General features: G+C 42.7%; 1 protein-coding gene across 2 annotated transcripts in view; it reads right to left on the bottom strand.

The window, feature by feature from the left end:
• The window catches only part of aspscr1 (ASPSCR1 tether for SLC2A4, UBX domain containing), a 290192-nt gene that overhangs the window by 92785 nt on the left and 184620 nt on the right, over positions 1 to 12787 (bottom strand). Inside the window, exons 12-13 of one of the 2 annotated variants that reach the window (XR_012095994.1) lie at positions 3792 to 3854; positions 3098 to 3171 (exon numbers count right to left, since the gene is read on the bottom strand). Coding sequence is in view for 1 of the 2 variants with exons in the window: in XM_073026315.1 (XP_072882416.1) it covers positions 3792 to 3854 (63 nt within the window). In the remaining variant the exon portion in view is untranslated. The remainder of the gene's footprint in view (positions 1 to 3097; positions 3172 to 3791; positions 3855 to 12787) is intronic. The other variant, XM_073026315.1, reaches the window with a different exon arrangement.

Raw genomic sequence — 12787 nt, 5'->3', positions numbered from 1 at the left:
GCCATAGTGGGGTGTGTCAGGAATGGACAGGAGGAAGAGTATAGGAAACTGATACAGGACTTTGTGATATGGTGCAACTCAAACTACCTGCGTCTCAATATCACCAAGACCAAGGAGATGATGGTGGACTTTAGGAGATCTAGGCCTCATATGGAGCCAGTGATCATTAATGGAGAATGTGTGGAGCAGGTTAAGACCTACAAGTATCTGGGAGTACAGTTAGACGAGAAGCTAGACTGGACTGCCAACACAGATGCCTTGTGCAGGAAGGCACAGAGTCGACTGTACTTCCTTAGAAGGTTGGCGTCATTCAATGTTTGTAGTGAGATGCTGAAGATGTTCTATAGGTCAGTTGTGGCGAGCGCCCTCTTCTTTGAGGTGGCGTGTTGGGGAGGCAGCATTAAGAAGAGGGACGCCTCACGTCTTAATAAGCTGGTAAGGAAGGCGGGCTCTGTCGTGGGCAAAGTACTGGAGAGTATAACATCGGTAGCAGAGCGAAGGGCGCTGAGTAGGCTACGGTCAATTATGGAAAACTCTGAACATCCTCTACATAGCACCATCCAGAGACAGAGAAGCAGTTTCAGCGACAGGTTGCTATCGATGCAATGCTCCTCAGACAGGATGAAGAGATCAATACTCCCAATGCCATTCGGCTTTACAATTCAACTGCCAGGAGTAAGATATGTTAAAGTGCCGGGGTTAGGACTCAATGTATTTAAGTAAACTACTTAAGAACTTTTTAAAAGCTATTATTAATGCTTTTGAGAGGGTGATTTTAGATGCATATCATATTTTTTACTGAGTTAAGTATGTATGTATTTAGTTTTGCTACAATAAGTGTATGGGACATTGGAAAAAATGTTGAATTTCCCCATGGGGATGAATAAAGTATCTATCTATCTATCATCTAATTCAATAATTTTTATTTCCCCAAAAGAGTTGAATTCAAAACAATGGCTGAATAAATTTCTTGTGTCAAATAATTATCAATCATTTGTTTTCCATTGCAAGCACCCACTATGGCCTCATTTCAGAATGACCATTGTGAACGTTCTCACTATTGTAAGTATTTTAATTAACGATTTGCTGGTCTTCTCAGTGTTCTTAGTGGTGAAGATATTTATTATTGCTAAATCAGCGGGCATTAATTTTCCACACTCACTAACAATGCAACTCTGCCTCTATCCTTGATTTTCTTTTAATTCACGGAATGGATCTTTCTGGCCTTCTGAGCCACCAGCATCTCCCAAATTAACTCCTGCCAAACCATGGGACAATTTACAATCACAAACAAGAGAAAATCTGCAGATGCTGGAAATCTCAGCAACACACACAAAATGCTGGAGGAACTCAGCAGGCCAAGCAGTGTCTATGGAAAAAAGTACAGTCAATGTTTCAGGCCAAAACCCTTCAGCAGAAAAATTTACAATGACCAATTAACCTACTAACCGGTACGTCTTTGAACTGTGGGAGGAAACTGGAGCACCCGGAGGAAACCCATGCATTCCACAGGGAGGATGCACAAACCCATTACAGAGGATGCCAGGATTAGACCTTGAACTCTGATGCCCTGGGTTGTAATAGCATTGCGCTAACCGCTACGCTGTCACGGCGACCTGTGTGGTGGTGTGTCATGCCAGTTGGCCCTGCGGTCAGTTTGCCAGCAATCATCAGGACAGCGCTGCAGTTTTGCAAGGAGAAGCTCATTGCATCAGTGTGCAATGCTCATGGATTTCAGAAGCAAATGTAGCACTTGACTGCCCCTGCTGTCACGATGAGTCCACTCGCAGATCAGAGGAGCAAAACCTCATATTCCGTCCAGATAGCCTCCAATCTAATGGCATAAACATCAAAACCTCTAACTTCTGGTAATTTTCCCTCCTTCCCCTTCTCTCTTCTTCCCCTTTTCAGCTCCTCACTCCCCATCATCTCTACCTGGTGCCCCTCCTCTTTCCATGGCCCCCTCTCCTCTCCTATCAGATTCCTTCTTCTTCAGCCCTTTACTTCCTCCACCTATCACCTCCCACCTTCTTACTTCATCCCACCTCCCTCACTCACCCATCTTCTCCTGGCTTTACCTATCTCCTTCCAGCTTAGTGCCTCCCCCCCGCCATCTTCTTATGTTGGTTCTTTCTCTTTCCTTTCCAGTACTGATGAAGGGTCTCGGCCCAAATGTTTGACTGTTTGTGTTTATTCCTCTCCAACGTGCTGAGTTCCTCCAGCATTTTGTGTGTGTTTCCACACTGGCTCTGCTGAGCATCAAGCGTCGCACTGGTGTGTGCAGGGCTGGAAAGGTGCAGGCAATGGCAGCAAGGGAGCAACAAAACTGGCATTTGTGCCTTCAAACATGACTGAAAATATCAGTATTTGGTCATGTATCGTGAAAACAAAATATCTTCTTTGTGAATGGTTCTTGGAAGTGGCTGAAATTGCAAATTTGGCCTGCCACAAGAAACCTGTGCACCATTAGATTACCGTAGGTCACAACATTTGATCTCTTCCAGTTTTGGACTACAAGGAGAAAAACAGTCAAGTAGTTCACTGCAGGAGAGAAACTGTTAATCCTTGGTGCTCTTCAGACAACCTGTTTTCAAACCACATTAACATGGCGAGTAACCAGAATGAGGTTAGTCATGAAACCCACTCAATTCTAACTGGTGAAACACTCTGACCAAATAAATGGAAACAATTATAGAAGTAAGCTTCAGCACCGTGTACAGAGTCAAACTGGGGTAACGTTCAGAAAATTTAATTGACTGCTTAAAGATGATAAATAGTTTGACTTTAGTTATACTGATACAGCACGGAGTAGGCCCTTCAAGCCACACAGCGCCAGCAATGCTAGCACTCTGATAAACCCTAATCTAATCATGGGACAGTTTCAACAACCAATTGACCCACCCGGTACGTCTTTGGACTGTGGGAGGAAACTTGAACACCTGGGGAAGAAGTACAGAGACTCCTCTTAGAAAGGCGATGGATCTGAACTCGGAACTCTGGAACACGCCAAGCTGTAATAGCGTCACGCTAACTATTAAGCTACCACGGCATCCAGAACAATCCCAAATTACTCATGGCTAAAAGACAAATAACTTACTGGAATAAGGTTTTGCCAGTACATAGGTAATATCCTTCAATAACCCTTCTTTAACCATCAACCTGACAGCTGAGCTTGAAAACAAAACCAGATAATTAAATTAAATGGAGCACTTTATGCACATTAAAATGGATTGTGCACTCTCATTTTTACTGTAAAATAATTTTATGATTTTAGTTTCATTCTACAAATCAGTTTACTCAAGTCAAATGAGTGATCTCTATTTCAGAAAGATTTACTTCAATATCATCCTTTAAGATCCACTACCAAAAATCTCATGCATCGAGATCATTTTGAATAATTTTCTTTAGAGTGCATTAATCAGTTTGGTTGCAATCAGGCAACTGAAATCTATGATTTAACACAAGAGATTCTGCAGATGCTGGAAATTCAGAGCAACACACACAACAACATGCTGGAGGAACTCAGCAGATCAGGCAGCATCTATGGAAAGGAATAAAAAGTCTACGTTTCAAAGAGTCAAAATACTCATGATCCAGCTTCCATCCAAAGCTTCTTTGTCATGGGGTTTCAAAACATTTACCGTTCATTTCCATTAAAGCTGTCCAGTCTCAGAGTTCCTCCAGCATTTTGTGTACATTGCTTTGAAATCTATGACAAATGCACAGCCTCCCAAATAAAACCATCCTAAAAGCGAAGAGCCCATGGATTCAGCTGCACTTATTTTACTTACATAAATAAAATGAAATGTCTGGGTCCTTCAGATGCATCTTCACAAATTCCATCAGTGCTCCGACTGTTGGAGAAATACAAAATTAAGTAGTTTTACCAACAATGATCTCAGGAGACACTTAATTTTACAGTTACCAATTACCACTGAAATACCAAGTTACCAATGAATCTCAGAGAAACACTTCTACAAGACCTGTAGAAGCATACATGGAACAGGGCCACTGCTGTCTCATGTGCTTTGGCCTTTTGACAAGCAGTAGTGTTCAGTCCCACAATTTGACCACATAACTAGAATCCTCATGGTCCAGTTTCCATCAGCCACACTGTGTGTGTGTGTGTGTGTGTGTGTGTGTGTGTGTGTGTGTGTGTGCGTGCGTGCGTGCGTGCGTGCGTGCGTGCGTGCGTGCGTGCGTGCGTGCGTGTGTTTATTTAGAGATACAGTGCAGAACAGGCCCTTCCACCCTAAACGAGCCACGCCACCAAGCAAGCCACCTATTTAACCCTCGTCTAATCATGGATTATTTACAGTGACCAATTAACCTACTAACTAGTACGCCTTTGGAGTGTGGGAGGAAACCCATGCGGTTCACAGGGAGAACATCCAAACTTCCTATGGATGGCGACGGAATTGAACTTCAAACTCTGGAACACCCCGAGCACTAATAGTGTTGCACTAGTTCACAGTACTCAAGTTAAAGCTCTGTTAATGATATATAAGCTTCAGTCAAAATCCTTTTGTTTTCTTTGAAGGACTGAAGGAAAGCCTAACCAGCAGTTCAACCATCAGTTACTTTTGGCGCAAATTCATAATATTCAGTCAATTATTTTAGAATACTAAACTGGAAAATTCAACATAATTAAGAACTATGATTGCACAAACAGAGGCTGCGCTCAGAACCTCAAATGAAGCTGGAAACAAGGACGTTTTGTTCTCTCGGAATAATAACAATGTGGGATTAAGTTACATACAGACCCACGATTACACCATTACATTCTTTGTCAAGCTGCAGCAGAAAGAAGTCAACCTTCTACTTCTTGTGGTTGAGAGTTACCGGGAATATCAGCTCGTGTGTAAATACTTAAATGTAAAATTAACGATGCAGCCAGCTGTCACACTGGGTCAGTTCATCAACTGTACATTTCAATATAGCACCATCTGTTAAGCTGGTTGGGAGGAAAGGTTTCAACGAGAGAGGAGGTTACTCAGCTGCTGATGGCCGTGTTAAATCTGCATTCACTAGCAAGCTCATTCAGAAAATATGGGGATAATTGACATGGAGATGATCAAGTTACTTTGTTGTAACAGGAGATTTTCTTTGTAGGTTTAGGCAAATTATTATTGTGACCTAAAGCAAATTTTCAACCATGTCATTTATTCCTGATATCCAAATAATGAAAAAAAAGACCCTTCATTCTCCACCATTCAGCTCAATAATCAACAGTTTGCAATTAATTATTACAGTATCAATGTTGTGGGAAGTTTGGATGGATTATCTTCAAAAACCTGCTCAAAATGAAACATTAACTTCAGCGAAATCCAGAAGTAAGCCGTAGGTTTGAGTGCAAGTATTCCAAGACAGACACCCAGTGACCACTTTATCAGGTATACCTGTATATTAATGGTCCTATTAATCTGCATTATTGCTTTCACAGATTTGTGCACCTGGCCTCCCAGGTCCCTATACCTCAACTCCAAATATTTCCAAGAAATATATTGTGTTCTCCTTCCCATTATTACAAAGTATCCTCTTATACTTACTTATATTGACTTACTTGCTGATTCTATACCTAATTTGTAAGTTCATGACTGTCTATATACACTCAATGGTCACTTTACTAGTTACATCTGCTCGTTAATGCAAATATTTAATCAGCCAATCATGTGGCAGCAGCTCAATGCATAAAAGCATGCAGACATGGTCAAGAGGTTCAGTTGTTGTTCAGACCAAACATCAGAATGGGGAAGAAATGTGATCTAAGTGACTTTGACTGTGGAATGGTTGCTGGTGCCATATGGAGTGGTTTGAGTTTCTCACAAACTGATCTCCTGGGATTTTCACACACAACAGTCTCCAGAGCTTATAGAGAATGTGTGAAAAACAAAAAAAAATCCAGTGAGAGGCAGTTCAGTGGGCAAAAACACCTTGTTAATGAGAGAGGTCAGAGGAGAATGGCCAGATTGGTTCAAGCTGACAGGAAGGCGACAGTAACTCAGATAACCACACGTTACAACAGTGGTGTGTGGAAGAACATCTCTGAACACATTAAACCTTTAAGTGATGGGCTACAGCAGCAGAGGATGCACAGTGGCCACTTTATTAGGCACAGGAGGTACTTAATAAAGTGGCCACTGAGTGGAGAAGACCACAGCATAGTACTGACCCTTTGGCCCACAAAGTTATACTGACCTATTAGCCTCTTCTAAGATCAAACTAGCCTCTCCCTCCTACATAGGCCTCAATTTATTCTATCATCCATGTGCCTATCTAAGAGGTTGTTAAATGTCCCTAATGCCATGACCACCGCCCCGGCAGTGCATTCCGCACACCCACCACTCTCTGTGAAACTTACTTTATTTTATTTTGTTTTTATTTAGAGATACAGCACTGTAATAAGCCTTCCGGCTTGACAAACCTGTGCTGCCCAATTACACCCATCTGACCAATTAACCCATACACCCTGGCGGTACAGGCTCGAAGGGTCGAATGGTCTACTTCTGCACCTATTGTCTATTGTCTATTACTGGAATGAGGGAGGAAACCGGAGCACCCTTTAGAATCACACATGGTGGCAGGGAGATCATACTAACTGCTTACAGAGTGGCAGAAATTGAAACGGGATCACTGGTGCTGTAAGAACATTACAGTAAGAGCTATGCTCCTACTGCCGTCCCTATTCTGGAGCATGAGATTACAAAACATCAGCATGGCTCAGTGACAGCTTTATAAACTGAGTTAGAAAGTTGCACTACACGCTGCCGCTCTGATCATGTGCACGCAGTTTAGACTGACGCTCTGAAGCAAGCTGCAAACCAGTCTCTTGCTTCATAAGTCACAATCAGGTGGCCATCAGAAATCTGCTCAACGATTTAGCCGGAGTTTCAAAGTAGCAAACTGATACCATTGTGCCAGCAACAAAAGGATTCAGGCCTTTGATGGCTGGGCGTAGGAAGCAGCAGCTGCACGCTTCCAGGCCAGTATCAAGTGCAACAATGAGAAATGCTATAGTGAGAGAGACATTGCCTTTTGGCTCCAAGAGACAGCTGAGGGATTCAGACATCAGAGGCAGGTGTGGTCCCATGCACAGAACACCCTATTGGTTTCTGACCAGGATGCATCCCTCCACTCTCTACACCATACTTATCATCTGTTCACTGATCCAACTACTGTCAGTTGTGTGGAAAATTATCAGCACGTGCATTACTTTATAAATGGGTATATGTCCAAACTGGTCGTCGAGTGCCTCCAGGTTCAAAAGTTCAAAGTTCAAGTAAATTTATTATCAAACTACATATATGTCACCATAAACAACCCTGAGATTCATTTTCCTGCAGGCATTCACAGAACAAAGAAATACAAACAGAATCAATGAAAAACTACACACAGAGACTGACAAACAACGTGAAAATAAGACAAACTGTGCAAATACAAAAAAAGTTCAAAGTACATTTATTATAAAATATGTATAAATTATACAACCTTGAGATTTGTCTCCTTACAGGCAGCCACAAAGCAAGAAACCCAAACGAACCCATAAAAAAAGACTAACAAACACCCAGTGCGCAGAGAGAAAAAAGCACAAATTGTGGAAAGCACTCAGAACAAACGTGAGTCCGTAGAGACGAAGCCTGGAGCATGCTCACAGACTCAGCCACAGTTCATCACACAGCGAAGCAAAACGTCGTGGAGCTGGCAGACACGAAGCCCGGAAGAGCTGGAGCAAGCTCACAGCCTTAGCGCCATGGAGAGCAAAGTAAATGCTGTTGAGCAACAAGTAGAACCGGCCCAGCCCAAAGAAGAAAAACAAGCAATAAATAATTAAATGAATGAAAAATACTAAGGACATTAGTTGCAGAGTCCTTGAAAGTGAGTTCATAAGATTGTGGGATCAGAGCAGTGTTAAGGTGAAAGAAGTCATCCACGCTGGTTCAGGGATCCTGATGGTAATATGAAGGTGTGAAGTTACTATGCAAGTGTATGCTTAACTAAAACTATTTTCCCTTCATGATGCATCTTTTAACTTTAGCTGTTGCTAACATCAATGAATTCCATTTTAAAACTATGTTTGAAAAATGAATTTATGCACAGCTGCTTCAAGATTATTTATGTTTCAGCACATATAATGCTGTATTTTTCTCATAATATTTTCAACGGAGTGGTATATAATAATCAAATTCAACATTAAAAATGCAACAGGAGAAGGGAAACATCTAAGGAATTTTTAACAACCATTGCTGGAAGTCTCTAATAAAATCCATCCAATACAACAAGCGAGGGATAGACTTCAAAGGCAAGTGGAAGTTCACAAAATGTCTGACCCTTGATTTAACCATTTAAACACTTAACAACATCCATAAGCTTACACAGTTTCTTTCATGTTATATGATGATGTGTATATTTATGTTAGCAACACTGCAACTATATAAGTTAACTTCATAATATACTGTATATTTTTGGAAATAACATTGAAAACTAAATTTAAGTACAGTTTATGCCAACTGTTGTTAATGCAGAATCTAAAGGGTTAAGAGATTCTTTGCCATTACCACTACAATGCCTGGTGGTTCACTGACAAAAAAAGCACCGCTTGGTATAGTATTTACCCTTTTTTTTAAAAAAGGAGAAATTCCAGACGTTCTTCCTCAAATACAACTGCCAGTATTGGCACACAGAAAAGCTGTTCCTGTAGCAACTTCAGAGAGCTCAACAAGTACATAAATGAAGTATTTCGTTCAAATGTCCATATCAAAACAAAACCTAATTAAACATTGTTGACAAAAAAAACAATTCCTTCTCAACGTGAGAACATCGTTGTTGTTGTTTAGCTCATTTTAGGATGGGCAGGAACTACAACTGGACTAAGACACAAGAAGTACTGCAGATACTGGAAATCTAGAGCAATACACAGAACATGCTGGAGAAGCTCAATTGGACTAAAGTTTGTTACAATCTTGCTGCTTGGACTGTTTCCACACAATTTAAGCTGCACTTTTGCAGCACAAAAATTCTTCCACAAAAATATTGCCTAGTTAAAAATATATACTGTGCTCAGTGAAGTCATACTCAGTCCATTTAAACAGCTCAGCTGACTTCTAAACAAACTTAAATCACAGTTCTGACTCTTTTATTCACTATTCAACACAAATTAAATTTACTTACTTATTATTTAGCAATACAGCATGGTAACAGTCCCATCTGACCCAATGAGCCTGCGTCACCCAATTACACCCACATGATCAATGAGAGGAAACCAGAATACCCGGGGGAAGCCCACGTGGTCACGGGGCAAACATACAAATTCCTTACAGACAGTGCTAGAATTTAACCCAGGTTGTAGGCGCTGTAATAGTGTTTTGCTAACCGCCACTCCACCACGCCAGCCTAAAATTTTCTCAAAAAATCCAACAGAATACATGAAAGAGCCTCCATTTTTACCTTATGTAGCATTTGCAGCAAAAAGGCTATTTGGCCCGAAAATCTGGTGCATTAGGCAGAAACCTTGCCATTTCTTTAGCATTTTTGTCTGCTTTTATGAGACCGAGCTGCCCAAGTTGCTAGCTCAAAGCTCAACCCAGTATGAATGGAAAGCATGGAAGGAGGCGGCTGGATTCAAAACTGGGACCATTCGCCTCGAAGTCCAGTGCAGATGCCACTACATCAGCAGCCAGCTTTCATGCTTTTATCCAGCTTCTTTAACTACAGAACACAGAACAGTACAGCACAGGAACAGGCCCTTCAGCTCTCAGGGTTGTGCCAAACCAAATAAATTAGTAATCAAATGGCCAACTTAATTATTCCCTTCTGCCTACACTATGTCCCTTTCCTTCCAACTACTTGTTTTAACTAAACCCTGTGGTACCAAGATCCTCCTTCTGTCTTATGGAAGTCTAAATGCGAGTTGCAGATCGGAAATGTAAATACTGTAAATTGCTTTACAATGAAGAGCAAGAGTAAGGGAAAATTATGACAACTGGATTGTTTTCACGTAGTAATCGCAAAGGACACAGAATTAGAGGCAAAAATTCCATAGTCATCTGGATGCTAAATTGGCAAGCTGGGTGATCACAGTATCTTTAAAGAGAGATCAAGTAATCTAGGTTGTAATTATTTTGTGATTCCCTCTCTTGATTTGAAAGTGCCCTAAACTATACTTGAACAAATGCTATTTTGAAACTGGAGATAGGGGTGGAAATTAAAAAAGAAACGAAATAAAAGAGAAATAGGACTTGATTACTTCATTACAAAGTATTTTCATTTCTCTTGTTCATTTGCAGTCTAAATATTTATAGTTTAAATTGTCAGATACAGTAGATTCCCATTAATTGCGTCGGTGCGGGCAGCGGAGCGGGCGTAAGGAGTGCTCGTGATCGAAAAACGACTGGAGATCGGAGGATCAGCCGTTGTAGGTAGGCCGAGACCCTCGGACCTACCTGGAGAGTACCTGAGGAGGAAGGTAAAGCTGCGCAAACACGGGTGACGTCAGCGGCGAGCGCGGGCTTTAAAAAGCGGCCCACTTTCAGGAGCCGGCAGCGGAGTGCGCAGGAGCAGAGTGCTGGGCTTTGGCTCAGCGGGCTTCAGCACAAGAGGACTTCGGCAAGAAGCCTGCTTTTCATTTATTCTGACTAATCTGGGATCAGGTAATGGGGGAGACAGTTAGAGCAGTGGTGTGCTCCGTATGCAGTATGTGGGAGGTCAGAGTCAACACAGTTGTCCCTGATGACCACACCTGCAATAGGTGCATCCAGCTGCAGCTCCTATCAGACCGAGTTAGGGAATTGGAGCAGGAGCTGGATGAACTACGGATCATTCGGGAGGCAGAGGCAGAGATAGATAAGAGTTATCGGGAAGTAGTCACACCGAAAAGATAGGAGGTAGGCAAATGGGTGACAGTCAAGGGAGGCAGGGGGAGCAGACAGAGAGAGAAGAGCACCCCTGTGGCCGTTCCCATCAAAAATAAGTATACCGTTTTGGATACTGTTGGTGGGGATGACCTACCAGGAACAAGCTGCAGTGGTCCTGTCTCTGGCACTGAGGTTGGACCTTCGACTAGGAAGGGGAGGAGGGAAGAGAAGAGAGCGGTATTGATAGGGGATTCTATAGTCAGGGGGGCGGATAGGAGATTTTGTGGGGAAGATCGGGTGCAGGTTATTCTCGAGAGGGAGGGCAAGAATCCAGATGTTGTGGTCAATGTAGGGACCAATGACGTGGGTAGGATGAGTGAGGGGGTCCTGCGTAGGGAGTTCAGGGAGTTAGGTGCGAAGCTGAAGAGCAGGACCTCCAGGGTAACAATCTCAGGATTGCTACCTGTGCCACATGCGAGTGAGGCAAGTAACAGAAAGATTATAAAGATTAATACATGGCTGAGAGGATGGTGCAGGAGGGAGGGCTTCAGGTTTGTAGATAATTGGGCTTTGTTCCAGGGAAGGTGGGATCTGTTCCGAAGGGACGGTTTACACCTGAACTGGAGCGGTACTAACATTCTTGCAGGGAAGTTTGCTAGAGCTTCTTGGGGGGGTTTAAACTAAATTTGCAGGGGGCGGTGATCCAGAATGTGAGAGAGGATAGCGAGAGGAGGAATAAAGGACAGGTGGGGACTACACGGTTCCAGAATATTAAGTGTGTAGTAAAGAAAGGTGAGGTGGAACAAGTGATAAGGAGGACACATGTAAAGAGGGATGGTCTGATGGAACATGGAGTTAAATGTGTTGAAAGAATAAGTAAATTTAGGAAGGACAACAAAATTCTAGGGGCATATAGCCCGATGGGAGTTCGGGGAACTGGGTTAAGCACAATAGGCAGCGATTCAAACAGAGAGAGGAGAAATGGTCTAAAAATTCTATATCTGAATGCACGAAGTGTCAGAAATAAGGCGGATGAGCTTGAAGCTCAGGTGCGAATGGGTAACTATGATGTTGTTGGGATAACGGAGACATGGCTGCAGGGAGATCAGACCTGGGAAATGAATGTACAAGGGTATACGTGCTATCGTAGGGACAGAAATGTGGGCAGAGGGGGTGGGGTGGCCCTGTTGGTGAGGAATGAGATTCAGTCCTTTGCAAGGGGGGACATAGGGTCAGGAGAAGTAGAGTCTGTGTGGATAGAACTGAGGAACAGTAATGGCAAAAGGACCCAAATGGGTGTTGTCTACAGGCCACCAAACAGTAGCATGGATATTGGGTGCAAGTTGAATAGGGAGTTAACATTGGCATGTGGCAAAGGTAATGTCGCAGTAGTTATGGGGGATTTCAACATGCAGGTGAACTGGGAGAATCAGGTTGGTGCTGGACCACAGGATAGGGAGTTTGTAGAGTGCCTACGGGATGCATTCTTGGAACAGCTTGTACGAGAGCCGACCAGGGACAAGACTATTCTGGATTTAGTGTTATGTAATGAACAGGATTTGATAAGCGATCTTGCAGTAAAGGAGCCATTAGGAGGTAGTGATCATAATATGATAAGTTTTTATCTGCAATTTGAGAAGGATAAGGGCAGCTCGGAGGTGTCAGTGTTGCAGTTGAACAGGGGAAACTATGGAGCCATGAGGGAGGAGCTGGCCAAAGTTGACTGGACAGATAGCCTAGCAGAAAAGACAGTGGAACAGCAATGGCAGGTATTCTTGGGAATAATGCACAAGGTGCAAAATCAGTTCATCCCCCAGAGAAGGAAGGATTCAAAGGGGGGAAAGGGGCCACAGTGGTTGACAAAGGAAGTCAGAGATTGCATAGCATTTTTAAAAAAAAAGGAAATATGACAGAGCTAAGGTGAGTGGGAGGACAGA

Source organism: Hemitrygon akajei, chromosome 22 (assembly GCF_048418815.1).
Source record: "Hemitrygon akajei chromosome 22, sHemAka1.3, whole genome shotgun sequence".
Taxonomy (NCBI): Eukaryota; Metazoa; Chordata; class Chondrichthyes; order Myliobatiformes; family Dasyatidae; genus Hemitrygon; species Hemitrygon akajei.
This window is presented reverse-complemented; position numbering and strand designations above follow the sequence as displayed.